The 16,446-nt window shown below is 37.7% G+C and overlaps 1 protein-coding gene across 1 annotated transcript in view; it reads right to left on the reverse strand.

Moving 5' to 3' along the window:
- Positions 1-360: 360 nt before the first annotated feature.
- Positions 361-16,446, reverse strand: part of ABLIM2 (actin binding LIM protein family, member 2) — a gene marked incomplete at both ends in the record, with an annotated part of 45,630 nt that continues 29,544 nt past the window's right edge. The window contains 5 exons of the mRNA XM_009875571.1: positions 361-393; positions 2,239-2,385; positions 6,934-7,011; positions 10,954-11,012; positions 14,219-14,306. Of these exons, the coding sequence (XP_009873873.1) occupies positions 361-393; positions 2,239-2,385; positions 6,934-7,011; positions 10,954-11,012; positions 14,219-14,306 (405 nt within the window). The remainder of the gene's footprint in view (positions 394-2,238; positions 2,386-6,933; positions 7,012-10,953; positions 11,013-14,218; positions 14,307-16,446) is intronic.

Here is a 16,446-nt window from a genome sequence, read left to right on the forward strand (position 1 = left end):
GAAAGTAAGAAGAGAAAGCTATGCTGAGCATTAATTTGAGTCAACTCACACTAATAGCTTTAAATGTAGACATTAACATAGTTCCCAATTTAATTTATTTAGTAGAAGTGACCACCATACAACCTTTATTTTGGAAAGCAGAAACATGGATGACAGTGGAGATAGATGCATACAGATGACAATCCAGAAGCAGAGCACATATTCAACAAGTAACACCGTGAAAAACATAAATTATAAAACCCCATGCACGGTAGAGCAGGAGGCAAACCCCACATTTCAGACGCTGCTGGTTATCAACATGGCCAGGTTTATGTATCACAAAATGGGTCAGAACAGGAGAACAAAGTCATTGGGGATTACCTCAGTAGGTGTTGGAGAGAGCAACTGAGGTGACTGCAAACAGCAACACACAACAAATTAGTGATACAAATTCATGCATGATGTTACTTGTGAGAAGAACTACTCTTAAAATATCAATATCCATGTATAACACATGATAAGGTTAGGAAAAACACCTGTCAATTAAGTTAGGGCAACATTTCTTTTTATTTGTTTTTAAATAAGTAAATAAGGAATAAGATATACATAATTTCATACGAAGCTTTTGTTGATTTCTCTACTACAAAATCCTGGTTTCTGGTGAGGCTAGTTTGTGATCCAGAGAGTGCTGTTAGTAGTGAAACTTCCACTTAAAGCAACAAGCCCTAGTTAAATCTGTGTTGAAGCACCTCCAAAATCCAGACTAGAACTTTGTTGTTCAGAGTTGGCTGTTCTAAAAGAGAGCAAAATAACTTTACTATTTAATTTTTAATTAAACATCATGTAATTTGATGCTTTTGCCTTTAAAAATTAAACACTGTGGATTTTTTTTAGTTGCGCGAACCCACTGAAATCATTGCAGCTGCAGGTAGTAGCCAGGATGCTGAAACTTGGCAAACAGGATTACGTTTCTTCGCCTGGCAATATCAAAGATATAAATATTTGGAGCATCAGGAAAATGCACGTTTGATTGCGAGCACAGCCCAAAATCACCTCAAAGCATGCAAAGACTGAATCCTCACAAGGAGCTGGGCAGAAGGTTGTTTAGCCTATGCACCTCTGCCAAATCTAGGTGTCACCTCGGCCAAGCCCAGAGTCACCGTCGCCAAGCCTAGGTCTAAATAGGCAGTTGAGGAGGGCCACAGATATTACACAAATTTTTATACAGGAAGTGTTTATATTCCACAGATTCAGGGCTAGGCAGCAGCACTCTTCTGTTCTGTGAAATCGGAAACCTAAATACCATTTAAACTCTTTAGGAGACAAAATCTTAATTCTTTCAGGATGCATTATAATGGAGCTACTGTGGTTCAGCTTTGTACAGAGAGGGTTTGGAAGAGAGTACACAAAACTTAATTCACCTGAGACTAGTACTGAGACTGCCAAGTATAAAAAGTGTAAGTGATAGCAGGACTGGGGCTACTGTATGGCTATTATTTGTAACATTTACTGCTATCCATTTGCTTACATCTATGGAGAACAAAACAGACTTCCATTCTAGACCATATATATCTTGCTAATATACTTAGTATATCTAAAATTAGAAAATAAATCAGAAATTCAAACAAAAGTTAAATACGGTTAGGGAAGAAATGCTAACTTGAATGACAGGGTTTATATACAAATATGCTTCACAAAAAACAGAATTAGTAAGAATATGTTAAACTAGATTTCATTAGCACAAACTAATATTAGCCCTGTATATGAATAGGCTGAAATGCATGCATGACATAAGGATGAACTTTAGTAAGGGACAGTTGAAAGAAATTTGCGCATAAGAAAGTGATACCATTGTTTTGTTACCAAAATAACATGGTACACTTCAAAAAAAAAAAAATCATGGAAGACATTTGGCTTCGCTTCTGATTTTTTGCCTTATAATTAGCAATGGCTCCTGTGTCCTACCACATGCATGGAGAACTCACAGAAAAACATATTTTAATTACATGTCATCTGTTTAAAAAATGATCACAGAAAGCAACTCTTTAATTTCCACCAACTTAAAAGTGAAATGAACACATTGGGCTTTTTTTGGAAGGCCCTGTGAAAGAATGGATGACATGACTCAATTAACTGAAGATATAAAAGTTACAATTCTTTTTTTAAATTATGCACATCTTTAAGAGTGTTCAGCAACATGTTTAATGGTGCACATAAACTCTCAAATTTGTAGTAAAAGAAATACCCATGTTTCAGTACCTCCCCGTAACTATGCCTGTCATCTGAAGAGTAACTGATATATGGAGAATAGGAGATCATATCTGGGCGGTCAATGTTATAGATGGCTTTATTTTTAGGAAGAGCAGCCAAATCCCTGTAGTCAAGAATTTCATCTCCAAGCTTTGCCTAAGAAAAGGAGGAAAGAAAGCAGTGAGAATAGGAAAGAATACGATCAGGATGCAATCAGAAAAGGACAGATAAGTGTAGGCAGAAAAGTCATCATAATAATAAACCATTTTTTCTGTTTGTGCAAACTTCAATTTCTTGTATTTACTACATAATGCTAAATATCACTGTTGTTTTTATATACAGGTGCCTTCTACTTTTCTTTGTCACTCACATTTGGCTAACGTGAGTAGCATGGCATCACTACAGTCTCCTTGGTTATACGGCATTTATTACTAGCTGCACAAAAAGACAGAGGGAAGAGCTATCGCACTCTTTTTCAAGCAAAACAGTTTCAGTATACGGAGTATGCAGGGTTTCCCAACCATAGGCAGTAGTGAATAAACAAATATTTATTTCCAACATACACTCTCCAGATGCTGAAGAGCATTAGCCAGGTCTTTAATTTTTCCCATTCAGCTGTGTCACATAGCTTCGCCTCCTTTCCTGACTAGATCTGAGTAACCCTTATTTATGGGTCGCAAACCCGCAGATGATGAATCGGCGCTGTGGTGGATTAGTGGGAAGTTCACAGATGCCACTTAAGTACAGTTTAAATCCTTTCATGAAACTCACAAAGCCAACAGAAGGAAAGGGCTGCATCGCTGCCCCTTCTCCTCTTACTAGTCTCATTCCTAAAGTATCGTTATCAAAATGCCACATTTGCAGAGATTATCCTCAGGATAACGGTAACTTGCACCAAAGGTGTATCCAGCACATACTGTCTTGTAGATATGACGAAGAGTTGGCCACACTTAGAATAAAGAAGTGGGCAGCTCAGTTGTCTCATTCCCTGTTCAGGCTTTGCAGAATGATAATCTGGTCGCTGGCAACAGAATGATGAGTGAATCTTACTGTTGTCTGAAGATCTCACAATGAACTGCTATAAACCCATAATAATGGTTTCCACATGCAAAAATATGAAGATATCCAGGATTTATGTGAGCAGGGATTATATTTTTTCTTACTATGAGCTAAGAAAAGTTTAACAGATTTTCCAGGGAAGTTGTTTACTAGGTTAATCATGCAGGAAAAGTTTAGTGTGACAACTTTCAGTTATCCCTTTTTCTAAAACAATGTACGAATTTGTGCAAGCATAAGCAACATGGAAAGGAGAAAGACTTCTGTTAGCTAAGACAGTGGAACTAAGCTGCTATAACCATCACATACCCTCATCTTCAAAACTAGTGACAAAATATGTTTTAATCAAATATGTGATTCTTCAGTGATCTACACATCTCACCTTCCTTGCAGCTACTTTAAGAAGCTAAAGAGCAATGAAACAGCCCCTTAATGAATATAAATTCCTCCCTACTGGGGAGCCCGTGGCAAGCTCTGATGGAAAGACAGGTCATGCAAAGACAAGGAGAGTTTGTCCATCAGGTCTGTTCCAGGAAGACTTTGGGCAGCACTGTACCTAGAGGGACGACCAAAGAGGCTGAGGTAATATTTTTAAGTATCCAGGACTCTGGAGATTATTCTAGTGAACTCAAAGAAGTCTAGAATTTTGAATACTTAAGTGTGAATTACAGTAACTTTAGCACCTATCACTTCATGTGGATGTGCAACTTGAGATCCTCGCACTAGACTTCAAAACTGTCAGGAGTAAAAATTATCTAGTTACTTAATTCCTTTCAGTTTAAATATCAAAGTGTTGGCAAATTTGAATGAAAAAGACCTTAGAGATACAGTTGCTTTCTAAACAGTCAATTCTATAAGCATACAGTCTACATTGATTTCTATTTAATTTGTTTCAAATAATACTTTCAAATACATGAGTGGAATTCAAATATGCTAGACAAGGCTCAAATTACACCTAAGAGGCAATATTTTGGACTCTGCTAAAACCATGCTCTAAGTTTAGAGTATCTATTCCATTTGGAATATGTAATTTTACAATTGTATGATTGCAGATATGATCTGTATAAAAATACAATGGGCTTTCTATTCCTTGTATGAGAACATAAAACACATCTATGTAACCTAATCTAAATCTTCCTGTTCAATATATCACACTGAGGCATCTAATTCTCTCTTCATCAAACTTAGCTACATATAGGGAAGGACTTTTATTTAAGAGTTATTTAATGGCATAATTTAGAAATCAACTAGTTTTTAAGTGGTATTTAGGGACTTTGAGGTGATGTCAACACTAAGAAAAATTTCAGTCTGGATATAATGAAACAATCACCACAAGTCATGAAAAGATGCCCAGTCACTTCAAATGGCCATCAGCCTGTGCTCCCTCTCAGTGCAGGAAGACATTAAAGTCTGGTATCAGCAGATGGAGAGAAGGTGTGTCGCTTCAATCAACTACCTGTATGAGCCACATTCAGGTTTAGTCAGAACATGCTTTCTTCCACCTTTCCGTAGCTGACCACTCAACTATGACTCAGAAACGTGCCTCCTGTGAGATGGCAGGTTGCTCACAATGATTGCATTGCTCTGACTCGATGTCCTTGAAAGTATGAGCACCATGAATTCATGGTTCCTAAGCTTGAACAGCTTTCTCTAAATTCTCTTTTGTTCAACATGATACTCCACAGAGCTCACCAGCTGACAGGGAACAGTTCTACTACTGGTTTTAATAATTCAAATCCATGCTACTGCTGAAAGCAGCTGTCCTGTGTGTGCCTTCTACATCAGCATTAGAAGACTATTGATAGATGTGTCTTTTTTGCCTCTTTGGTTGGCTGGGGGTTTTTCTTGGGTTATTTTCAGTTGAATCTGGCCTCCAGTCTGACTGATCATACCTCTGTGTACCCACCAGTACTCATATTAAAGAGGAGAGATGGGAAGACATGGCCAGAGAGGGACAGGGCTACACATGTTTGGAACTTTCCTTTTAGTGGCAGAATGACTTCAGGTTTGGTGAAACCAATCATGAAAGCACCCAAGACAAATCTTGAGCATATCTGTATGTTATTGCACTCCTGTAATAGAAAACAGATGCAAAAGACAGACAGAGAACCATTTTGATAATACGGAAGTCCAGTAACATGTTTTTAATTCTTTTCACTTTACTGTTTGTGAAAGCCAAAATAGGATTTAATCAGTCTCACAGCTTTGACAATTAAGCAGTCAGAGACAAGCCAGATATAGCAAGAACTTGCACGCCTCTGGGGAACCTTTTTTCCTAATTGACTTATATTTGCTAGACAACTTTTTTCTTTCACAGTCCCAGCTGCCTCTGAAGTATATTACAGTAACAAACATCGGAGTTGTGTGCTGATTTGTCCTTGACTTTTAAAAGCCTGTGAAGCATATTTAAAGCTGTAATCACACACATCAAGAAAAACAGTACCGTCCAACAGTTAGATAAATGTCACTAAAACCATATAAATCTCAGAGGAATGGCCTTGCTTATAAAAACAATGAAGTGGTGCACAGCTGTAGAGAAAGGGACCATCTGGCCAAAGAAAGTGCTTATATGATAATGGGCTCCTAGAACAATGAACTGTCTTGACAGGAGTGGAGGCAATGCCTTATTTTTACTGAGAATACACCACTGGTGTCCACCAGCATGCAGTTCTACTAGAAGGAGAACTCAGGAACACTCTCTCATTTTCAGCCCTGTATTTGAGATAAGGGGCAGTTTCTCCATTTCTACTTCAGTCTTACTCAGACAAAGGGTATATTGCATTCAAAATAATTTTTACTTGAAGAAAAAAGACAAGTTTGGCTCCAAGGCACTCTTTTGCTTGTCTCAGTGTATTAGATAAAAGCCCTTAATCTTTGTATAATAACCTCTTCGGCAGTAAATCACATTTCCAGCAATTTCCCCTGCATATGGTCCTATCTGATGAGAATGGCCTGCCTAGCTGTGGGATACTTGGAGAGGACAAAACATAGCCTTAGCAAATACTGAAGCTCTCCAAGAGATGTTTGCAGGGATCATGCCATACCTGCGCATAGTTTTTACCTACTGGTAGCCTTGAGAATTTGGCCAAGAACATTAGTGACAGCAATTATGACAAGCCTTTATCATACTTGTTATTTTAAATTCTTTCTATGAGCTTTCCAGACCTAGTACTTCTTAAACCACAAACACATCAAAGGTCCTCTGAGTTTAGGGACTGGTACTTCTCAAGGTCCGAGTCTTGCAATCACATGCACAAATGTTTTCATAAGCAATCAGATGCAGGCTCAAGAGCTTGATTTAGATGAGGTGCACTCAAATCTAAGCTTGTAATCTATCTGTGGGCTGTAGTGTTTACCTAAACTTTTCCTTTTAGAAACCGCTGCAGTATTTTGCATGCTTTGGTTTAAGCCAGCTTAAGCCATTAAGTGCTATAAATACACCACAAAAAATAAGAGGAAACTCCCAGAATTCTGTTACGGCAAATGCAGTCTTCAAACATTTTAAACATGAGAAAGTAAATTCCATTTTAGAGGAATCACCAGCTACAGAGTTTTTAAGACACCAATTTTCCACAGTGTGCTAAACTGTAGGAAGATGCACAGGGGGTTCCTCATCCCATGAAACTAATTTCACTGTGAAATACTCACATAGATCACACGGCTTGGGGAACCTGATGTACTTGATGCAGGTACAGAAATAATACTCTCAGAGGAAGTCCTTGTTTCCTATGGCAGAAGAAGAGAGGTGAAACAGATAAGAAATAGAGGTGAAGGAGAGAAAATGTAACTGTTACTTCAAAAGGAGTATGCAAGGCATTTCGTTTTATTTAACCTTTACCACTTAGAAAAGGCATATTACAGAGAGCTCAAAACACACCGGCATTCCAAGGAACTGAAAATAAAAGAATAATTTCAGTCAATCAAATTAACCTTTTGAAAATGCAAAAATGATTTTACATAAGACTTTCTTTTCCCCTCCCTTCAAAATGAAATGGCCTAGAATACTTCTGGGCTGCTAGGACAGTCTTTGGGCATCAGGGACAAGTAAAATTAGAAGATGATACTTTTGTATCAGTGATGATGCAGCATTTTACTTCTAAAGTTATACCATCAAACCAATCTACGTTGCTTCTGGAACGTGTCATGATACCATTTCATTCACTCCTAACAAACAGTACAACATTCTGAAGAGCACCCTGAATTAGACACCTAGCTGGTTAGCTTCCCCCTCTCTGATGGTAAAACTAACAGAATAATTTTAACACTCAACTGGTCTTGCTCTGTTTTCAATCATTCTGGCATTGAGTGAAAGATTTTTATTGCTTTCTCTTTGGAGATTCCTTTATATATGAAAAATATAATTACATTTCAACAACAAAGGGTTGTGGGACACAATGATATTAACAATGAGCCAAGAGACTTGATAGTCGCAATTGAAGTTTAAACAAATCCTACTATGAAATCAAGGTTTATACCCTCTTTCAGCCAAGTATGTTAATTCTTGGTAAATATTTATTCCCACCATTGGAAAACCTGTCCTTGACTGCAAGAAGTACACATTTGACCATGTGCTTAGTGTCTCACCAAAGACTGACACTTCTTACCTGGAGGTTACAACCACTCAAATCCTTAAAAAGACTTTGGCATTGTGAAGCTGTCAGGTCAAGGTACCATCCTTCCTACTAGTCCAGTCTTTACTTGAAGTATTTACTAGATTTCAGCAGCAGTATGTGAATGCACCTGTACCATACTGTGTTAGCAGTGCAAACAAGCTAAATGATCACAGCTATTCTTCCACTGATCTTCTTTAGCCTAAATGGTCCTGAGACAACATGTGAATATGCTTATCCTATAAAAAAGATCCCTTCCAATTATTTTGGCATGTCTGACTGGGATTTTTGAAACTTTCTCTCTTATTTTCAGTTGTCTCACACTAAAGCCCTGTATACACTAAGATGGTCCAAGAGAACAAGCATGGAAGTAGAGTATTATCTGAGAAATACTTGTGGCTGCCACTGAGATGATTATGTAATGCAGACAGTGTAATTGCACTGCTGTTCTGCATAGTTAAAGCACATTGTAGTTTTCCAGAACTTGTATAAACAACATGAAAGTGCCATCAGTGCACTGATATCACGTGCAAACCATACTTCTCTTTCATGATGTCCCTATAGGAGGAAAAATGTGACAGATTAAAAAAAAAAAGGAGAAAACTGCACTATGCCAATGTTTTAAACCCTGTTAAAGTCCAGTGACAGTTTTGGATTAACCTCAGCATTCCCTACATAAAGCTTCAGACAATCCTTTGTCATGTGCATCAGTGGAGTTGTAGCATGACCTTAAAACACATAACATAACCTATATGAACATTCTTAAAACTCAATTAATTCCTGGAGTCTTTCCATGGGCTTTCCTCAACTTAGAGGTGTCATCTTGTTTTTTAAGAAGAACTACAACTCACTCAAATTTCTAACAAAAGAAGTATAGAACGTCATCTTTCTAAAGTACTTCTGCAGATTGCTTTAGTGCTTCCTTACACTATTCAGTTACTCCCACAAATTTTCCCATTTTTCTTCCTGGTGATTAAAACCTGCTCATTCCACATCTCACACATGCTCTTTATTCTCTGCACAATCCATTACACCTGTAGTACCCCCAGCTCATGCCTACTGTACATAAGCTCCTAGCCTTTGGCTCCATCACCACTGTTCAGTTCTTTTCTCTGTACTATGTGTTTTAATTCTTCCCCCACCTACCTCTTTTTCCTTTATGCCTTTGTATAATCCCTATACTTTGGCATGCTGCTTTTGATTTCCTCTGTCTTTTTCAGATTCATCCCTTCTGCTTACAATCTCACTCTCCCGTCATTCCTCGTTTTGCTGTCACTCTCTTTCACAACTACTTTTCCCCTTCCACTAAATCTCCAAAGTTCTGGAGTGTTACCACTTACTCCTTCTGCCTTTGTCACCTACTTTAATTACATGCTGTGCACGTATCTATATACAGAGAGATAACTTTTAAAAACAACAAAGTGCAAAAGTTGACCAGAAAATTTCTCAATCACTATATCCCATTCCCGACTTTACAACCTCCAACAACAAGTTACATTGAAACATCCCTTACTACCCTTTTTGAAATGTAAAACTTTCTTCTTGGTTTATTTTTTCAATAACAAGCATTAAAAAAGAGGAAAACCCTAAGGAAAAGGAAAAACAGCTAGACTTGGGAAAATCCTCTGAGCTCTATTCTGTTTTTTTTCACTACACAGGCAAAACTCCCTCTGACTTTCAGATACAGATGTCTTCCTCTCTGCTGGGGAAGGGCCAAACTCCCAGCGCTCAGAAGAGATGTGTCATAAATGAGTCAGCCTTTAAGTATATTTTAAAGTATATTTTCTTTGCCTTTGTGAGAAGGTATTCAAGTAGGCACTCAGTAAAACCTTGTCCGCTGCCTTTCTTTGAAGGAGGGGAAAAGACCCCCACCAAATCCTACTATATTTTCAACACATTACATGAGGCTTTAGCCTTGCAATTTCAGTTACTCAGAGAGAATAAAATCCTTCACAAGTCTGAAATACTGCTTAATAGTATTAGGCCGAATCGGCAGCACTTATTAAAGTATTTTGACAATTTTAAAGATACATGTATTAAACAATACATTTTATAGTGAAATACTCATTTGATATTCAGAGCTCCTCAACAACAGTAATCACTTCCCAAAGACACGGGGACAAAAACTACAGCCCAAAATCGTCAGGGTAAAGCTCAAATCAAATTTTTCCAAAACTGTAATTTAGTCAAAGTTGCACTTGCTAACACACCAGATTTGTAAACACTCTTTTTATAGCTGCTGCCAGCTGTTCTGACTTGTCCCATGCGCCTTCTTTCCCAGTCTTGAAGAATCAAAGCAGAGCTTTTCGGAACAAGGATACCAAGGGTACCGCTTGGATCATCAGAGAAATATCAGAACTGAAAAATCCCATACTTGGCCTCAGCATTTAATGAGATAGTTCTATCTCAGTCCCACCACTTCAGAGGAATCATTTCCCCAGCTACAGATTAATTCTTCATTTCCTAGGGGCAGCCTATTCATCTGCTAACCTTGTAATTATTAAAGTTGCCAGAACTCCCCTCTTTTCCCCTTGCACAGAGACAGATGCACAAATCATCCAATTTAAGGAGGTACTTAGAGCCAGAGATTAAATTAAGTTGGGGCTGGCTTGCCAACATTTTACAAACAAATAATAAAAAAGAAATTCCAAGGAGATATTTTTTTTGTAAAAACAAATAAAGTGAAAGTCCTCTGATCTTCTAAGTGCAGAGTCACATAAAAAGAGAAGAGGTCATGCACTGATCACATCATAATCAGACAGAAGTTAAAAATTAACCTCTTTTTTTCTTTTTCATATTTTTGCATTTCTCGTTATTCAGCTTATACATATATATCTTAGGTCAGCATTCTGAAGTTGTAGCTTTAATCACTAAGTAAAAGCAGTATATTTATAGTACATTACTACATTGCATTAACTTACTAGATTTCAGTCACTTGAAATTTAAACTTACAGTACTGAAAAAATTTCAAATTCACCCATCCATGCCCGCTGCAAAAAAAGTGATAGAGAAAAATATGCCACTGAAATAATATTGCATAAAAATATGGTCTTTTTACCTTGTTTTTTTCTTCAGCTTTTGCAGCCTGTCTACAAACTGGATGCCAAATGGATGTACCTAGAAAGTAAACATGAAGTTCTGCTTAATTCTGTCCTCTAATAAGAACCTTAAAAGGTTTTAAAGAACCTTATTAACCCTTCTTGTAAGATTTTGTAAGACACAGCATACTGACTGATTCCCCTGCAGTCATTATTTCAAGGATATTTCAAAGCTAAAACCAGTAACTTCTCAGCACCAGTAACCCTGATCATATACATTTTAAAAACTAGATGCACTTCAGAAAGCTACTTGTGCTTCAATATAAAAGATCAACATCCAAAACTTGAGTCTTAAGAAGTGTGATATGGGAACTCTGGACCTTCGCCAGCCCAACCTCTGGCCAGAGCAGGTCCCATTACAGCAGGTAGCTCAGGGCTGTGCCCAGCTGAGTTCTGCAGATCTCCAAGGATGGAGATCTCACAGCATCTCTGAGCAACTTGTTCCACTCACATGGCACTTTTTTTCTGCTTATATGTAGTTAAGAGTTTCCTGCACTCTTATACATGTTCTTGTAACAGTCTGGCCCAGATCACACTAAGCAGCACACTGTGATGTGATGGAATTGCATTGTGGCATTTAACACTAGATGAAAATCCAGTCCTTCTTTCTGAATAATTCACTGTACTGATCTTACACTTCCTGTATCTTTGTCTCTCATAAGACAAATACTAAGGAACTGTATAAATTCAGGGGACTATCCATTCTGAAAGAAGCAAGAAGCACAGAATGAACCAATTTTCTACTGGATCTAAGTACCAAAGATTATGAACTCCAGAAATAACTAAACAGTAAGTATGAGAAAGAAAAACATCTTTTTAAAAGTTGAACACAGTCTCCAATACACAGTGTTCAATGGAAGTGAAATGTGTGTAACTATATAAAATAAAACAAATTTGTAAATTTTAATGGTAAAAAGGAACCTTTCTGTTAATGCCAGTCTGAGCTCAGGGAGGCCACACACTAAAGCTCTGCACAGTTAAATAAGGTGAGTGCACTGCAACTTCTGCCTGACTAAATGGCAAGTTGAGAACCTTTGTGTTATAAATATTTAATGTTTATACTGGGTGGAGAGCACCAAGAAGAGTTATTGGAAATTATTGTTTTCACAGCAGTTTGATAGTTTCCTAACCAGTGGATTTTGGAAACAAGATAGAAACACAAAGTCTATTTCCCAGAAGACAGATGGAGATCATTAGAATTTATTTCAGAAAAAATAACCCATATGATCCGAGACTCAAGCAGTAAAAGACTATTAGTACAGATCGGACAAATCATGTTTATTAAGTTACTGAAGGTTTTTGGGACCAAACCACTAAGAAACATCTTTACAGCACCTTTAAATTCAATGCTAATTTATCTTCCAATTAGGACTGGGTCTGAGCTTGCCCTCTAAAAGCATTGGCCGAACTGCTGCGTAAGTTAATGTAAATCTTCTCAATGGTTTTAAGAAGTACTTGGATCAACTTTTTTTTAAATTACTCCTATCTGCGGTCAAGCAAAACTAGCTGGAAAACTTTTTTCCACCGAAGAAAGAGAGTCCTTTCACACGGAAGTCATCTGCTGGATGACCACTGATGACACAATTTCTACCATGGAACATGCAACACCTAATGGAACTTCGCAGTGGTTTACTAATAGGATCAAGAACAAGTTATAAAGCTCTGGGCTCTGACATTTTTTATTATCTAGCACATCAAGTCAGGCAGTCCAAATATCTCCTCACAGACCTTTCAAGCAGTTAATACCAGTTTCTGTAAACCGTTAATCACATGAAGACAAAAAGTGTATGACAGTAAGCTGGTATGAATGTTTCATGCATCAGAAAATAAAGTAAAATGGGTCCAAATTAACAAGACCTGAGCATACTTTGTGATTATTCGAATTAAAATCAGCACAACACCTAAAGAATATCCACCCTTATAACAAACTGAACTTAAAAACTTAAAAAGAAGATTCACTTGCAACCCAGTTTAAGAAGGCTTGAAACGTCCAAACACATTTGTTTGATATCTTTTTTTAAACTACTGATTTCCCAGAGGATTTTAGTATTGCTACGATACTTTGCAGCTGGAAGAACCACAGCATTCGCTGGCTCCTGAGGGAGAATCCATGAGTACAGACAAGGATCATTATGTCCTTTAATGAGCTAGTTCTTGTTTCAAACCAAAGTGACAATAAAATTGTCATTTCAAATAACATACCAGATTATAATCAGATTTTACTGAGACCACTGTTGTGTTTTAAATAAAGTTTAACTTTTCCAGCTTCCAGAATGATTTCAAAGTATGCTTCTAGAAAACTGTGGACAATTGCAAAGCTGTAATACAGATCTGGGCAAGCATGTGATTTTAAGATAATACACCAGCATTGCAGTTCCCACATTCTACTGAGTTTCTCTTTTCTGTTTTGCTCTGAAAAGAAACTGCAAGTCAAAGACATAGCCAAAAGCCTTCATTTTCTCTTGTGTCTCACCCTGTACTTAACTGTGTAGATATTGTTTTCTTTTATCAGTTTAGTATAGCTAAAAGTTGTTACATATGAAATACAGATTTTAGCTTGGATCAATGTTATTTTTTTTTCCCCGTTGAATAAATTATTGTGCAAGTCCTTCTCTATTACTACTGAAATTCCCTGACAAGAAACACTGAATTTCTGCCACGTGAGATCATGGCTGTGCAAGGTATAGGCATATGGAGCGGTAAAGGCTTCCACTCCACAGAAGTGGAGTGTGCTCTTCTCCACTCTGAGGGCACTTTGGTCTGACCAAGGAGAATTCAGGCAAGGACCTTCAGATTTCCTCCCAAATCTGCAATGGGTACAGAACTGGTCTAAGGACTGCAACAGTATCTTTAGGGAACCTTCTGGCACACATGCGTGTAAACTTTTATGTGGACCATGAATCATTGCAGAAAAATCACATTATTTTATAAATCACATAATTTTATAATCTCCACTGTCAAGTACTTGCATCTGCAGGAAATAATGGCTACCACTCATGCTTTCTGCAATTTACATTTGTTATTGGATTTCAACTGTGAGAGAAGGAACGAGTGAGTAAGAAGCATTGAGGGTTTGCTTTTGCTTTTCCTTAGCCTCCACATTACATTCTTCACTTTTTTTTAGTAGTTATGAAGTCAGAACAAGCACAGAACAGCCCAGCCATGCTAGCAGGCATGGTCAAGAGGGCCATGCTGCCACGTGTAACTGTGTGGTTTTGGTTTTACCTTGAAGATACATTTCTTCTCCTTCTGCAAACATCTGACTGCACCTGACACATCGTGCGCACGTTGGGTGATAATGTTTTTCTCCTGCCTGTTTGGGAAAAAAAGGTACAGATTATTAAGTATATTAACCAATATAGCAGCCTCACTATGAGGAGTTTTTCTAGTCTCGACTAGACGATCTTCAGAGGTCCCGTTCAACTCCTACCATTCGGTGAGCCTGTGATTCTGTATGATTAATCCTCTACAATATGACTAATTAGAGTAAATTAGTTAATGTCAATTAGTTCAACAATCTCCTATAACCACAATGCTTATTTTTTATTACAGGCAATTTATGATTTAACATGTAATTATGGTCTCACCTACACAAAAAAGTTAATGTGCAATAGTTAAGTCTCTGAATTTCCAGAATTGAAACAATTTCATATATTGAATACATTTTCCTTGCAAACAACCATACTGTGCACCAAGTACAAAGTAGCTTAGCACGAAGAAGCTGGAAGGTCATAACCTTGAGGATGGATTTAAAACTCAACTGTATGTTTGTCATGATCCCACTGAATATATAATCTTAATGCACGCAAGAACTATCTTGTGCAACGAATGTTTGCACCTCCTTTGGAAGTGTCTTGCAGGTAACAGGTATTAAGTGGTTTCCATGAGGAATATGTGTGGCATGCCTATAGGACTGTAAATTTAGAGCTGACACTTCTGAGTATTGTGCACTACCTCCCTCATGCAGTCAAGCCATTCTATGATTAACATCTTAGTAATTTATCAGTTTTCATAAATGTACATTTCCAATTACCTTACAATCCCATCAAATTAAACAGCTTCACCACTGATTTCAGTGTCTTTTTCAAGAGGAGACACCCATCCCCTATAAAGGAGTAAGTGCTTGTCTATGTCAGAACATCAACGTGTAACATAGACAAGGGTGAAGTTAACCAAGGGATTTATGTAGGACTCAATTTTGGTAGCTTGGCCGAAAATTCAATTCTATGGCTGACAGTGGGCAAATTAGCTCTGGTTCCCACAGGCAAGGACAGCAGCACCACAAGACAATATTGTCCAGAGCCAGTGACAAAAGTAGCACTGAGTTGTGCTCTTTTGAGGGAACAGCACAGGCTGGCCCCTCCATACAGCACCTCTACCCACCTTTCAGAAAATACTCACAAAATACAGTTCAACAGCCCGAAGCTAGCTCTTGCATGTGCTCCTGGCACCCCTCACTCTTCAAAACCCTTACAGAACTGAAAGCCAAACACTGCTATCTCCTTCCTCCCCTTTGACCGCACACTCTTCTGTGCTAGACAGAACGGCCCATGGCTTAAGGTCAATTCCATTTCCACTGTGAACGAAAGCTAGGAGACCAAGTCACTTTAAACCTTAGAGCTAAATTAAACTAAATTTAACTTACAGGTAATCTAAGTCTGACTTCGGTAGAAATTCTCCTCGAGGTAAAAATAAGTCAGTTTTGCTCCACGTAAAATATCTCATAACCTGCTTATCTGAAAAAAGTTGAAAGTGCTACTAGGACTCTGTGTGCCTTTAATAAATTACTACCAAATATTGCGCCACTTTGTTTAGCATGTAAATCTGGTTATCACAGCACTGCACTCTAAATCTGCCTTCCATTAAATAAAAAAATTAACACTTACTACAGGGATGATAGGTCTTAGTCTTTCCCTTTGACTGAATGTCAAAGCTTTCATTGGTATTTATACTAAACAACATAATCTGCGTCTGGAGGCTATCTTGCTGTTCAGAATACCAAACACAGGAGTGTGGTAAAATTAGATTAAAGAATCTCTGGTTTTGCTTCGTCAGTATTAACTTGATTCACCCCTGGAAACCTGTTGCTGCATTTGAAATAAGCAATGAGGAAGAGCAATGCATCATATCAAAATTGTCATTCTGAAAACAGCTTTGTTCCTCTTCACTTTTCTTTTAATGGTGTCATTTGTTCAGGCTACTAAGTGATTTTTGCAACTTCAGATATAGAAGACAGTGACCACTAACTGTCTTGATACCTTAAACTATCAGACCATGAAGTATCACTATTGGGCTTAAACTTCAGGATTAAAATTGCTTGCCTGAGTGCAGGTGTTTAAGCACGGAAGAGTACTTAACTGTCACCAGAAAAACTTAGGTTTGGAATATCAAGCTGAAAATAAATATTTTCTTTGGAAGATTTGCACTGCATGAGCATTGCTAATGCAATGCGT

The sequence above is a fragment of the Apaloderma vittatum genome, unplaced genomic scaffold (genome assembly GCF_000703405.1).
Source record: "Apaloderma vittatum isolate BGI_N311 unplaced genomic scaffold, ASM70340v1 scaffold15978, whole genome shotgun sequence".
NCBI lineage: Eukaryota > Metazoa > Chordata > Aves > Trogoniformes > Trogonidae > Apaloderma > Apaloderma vittatum.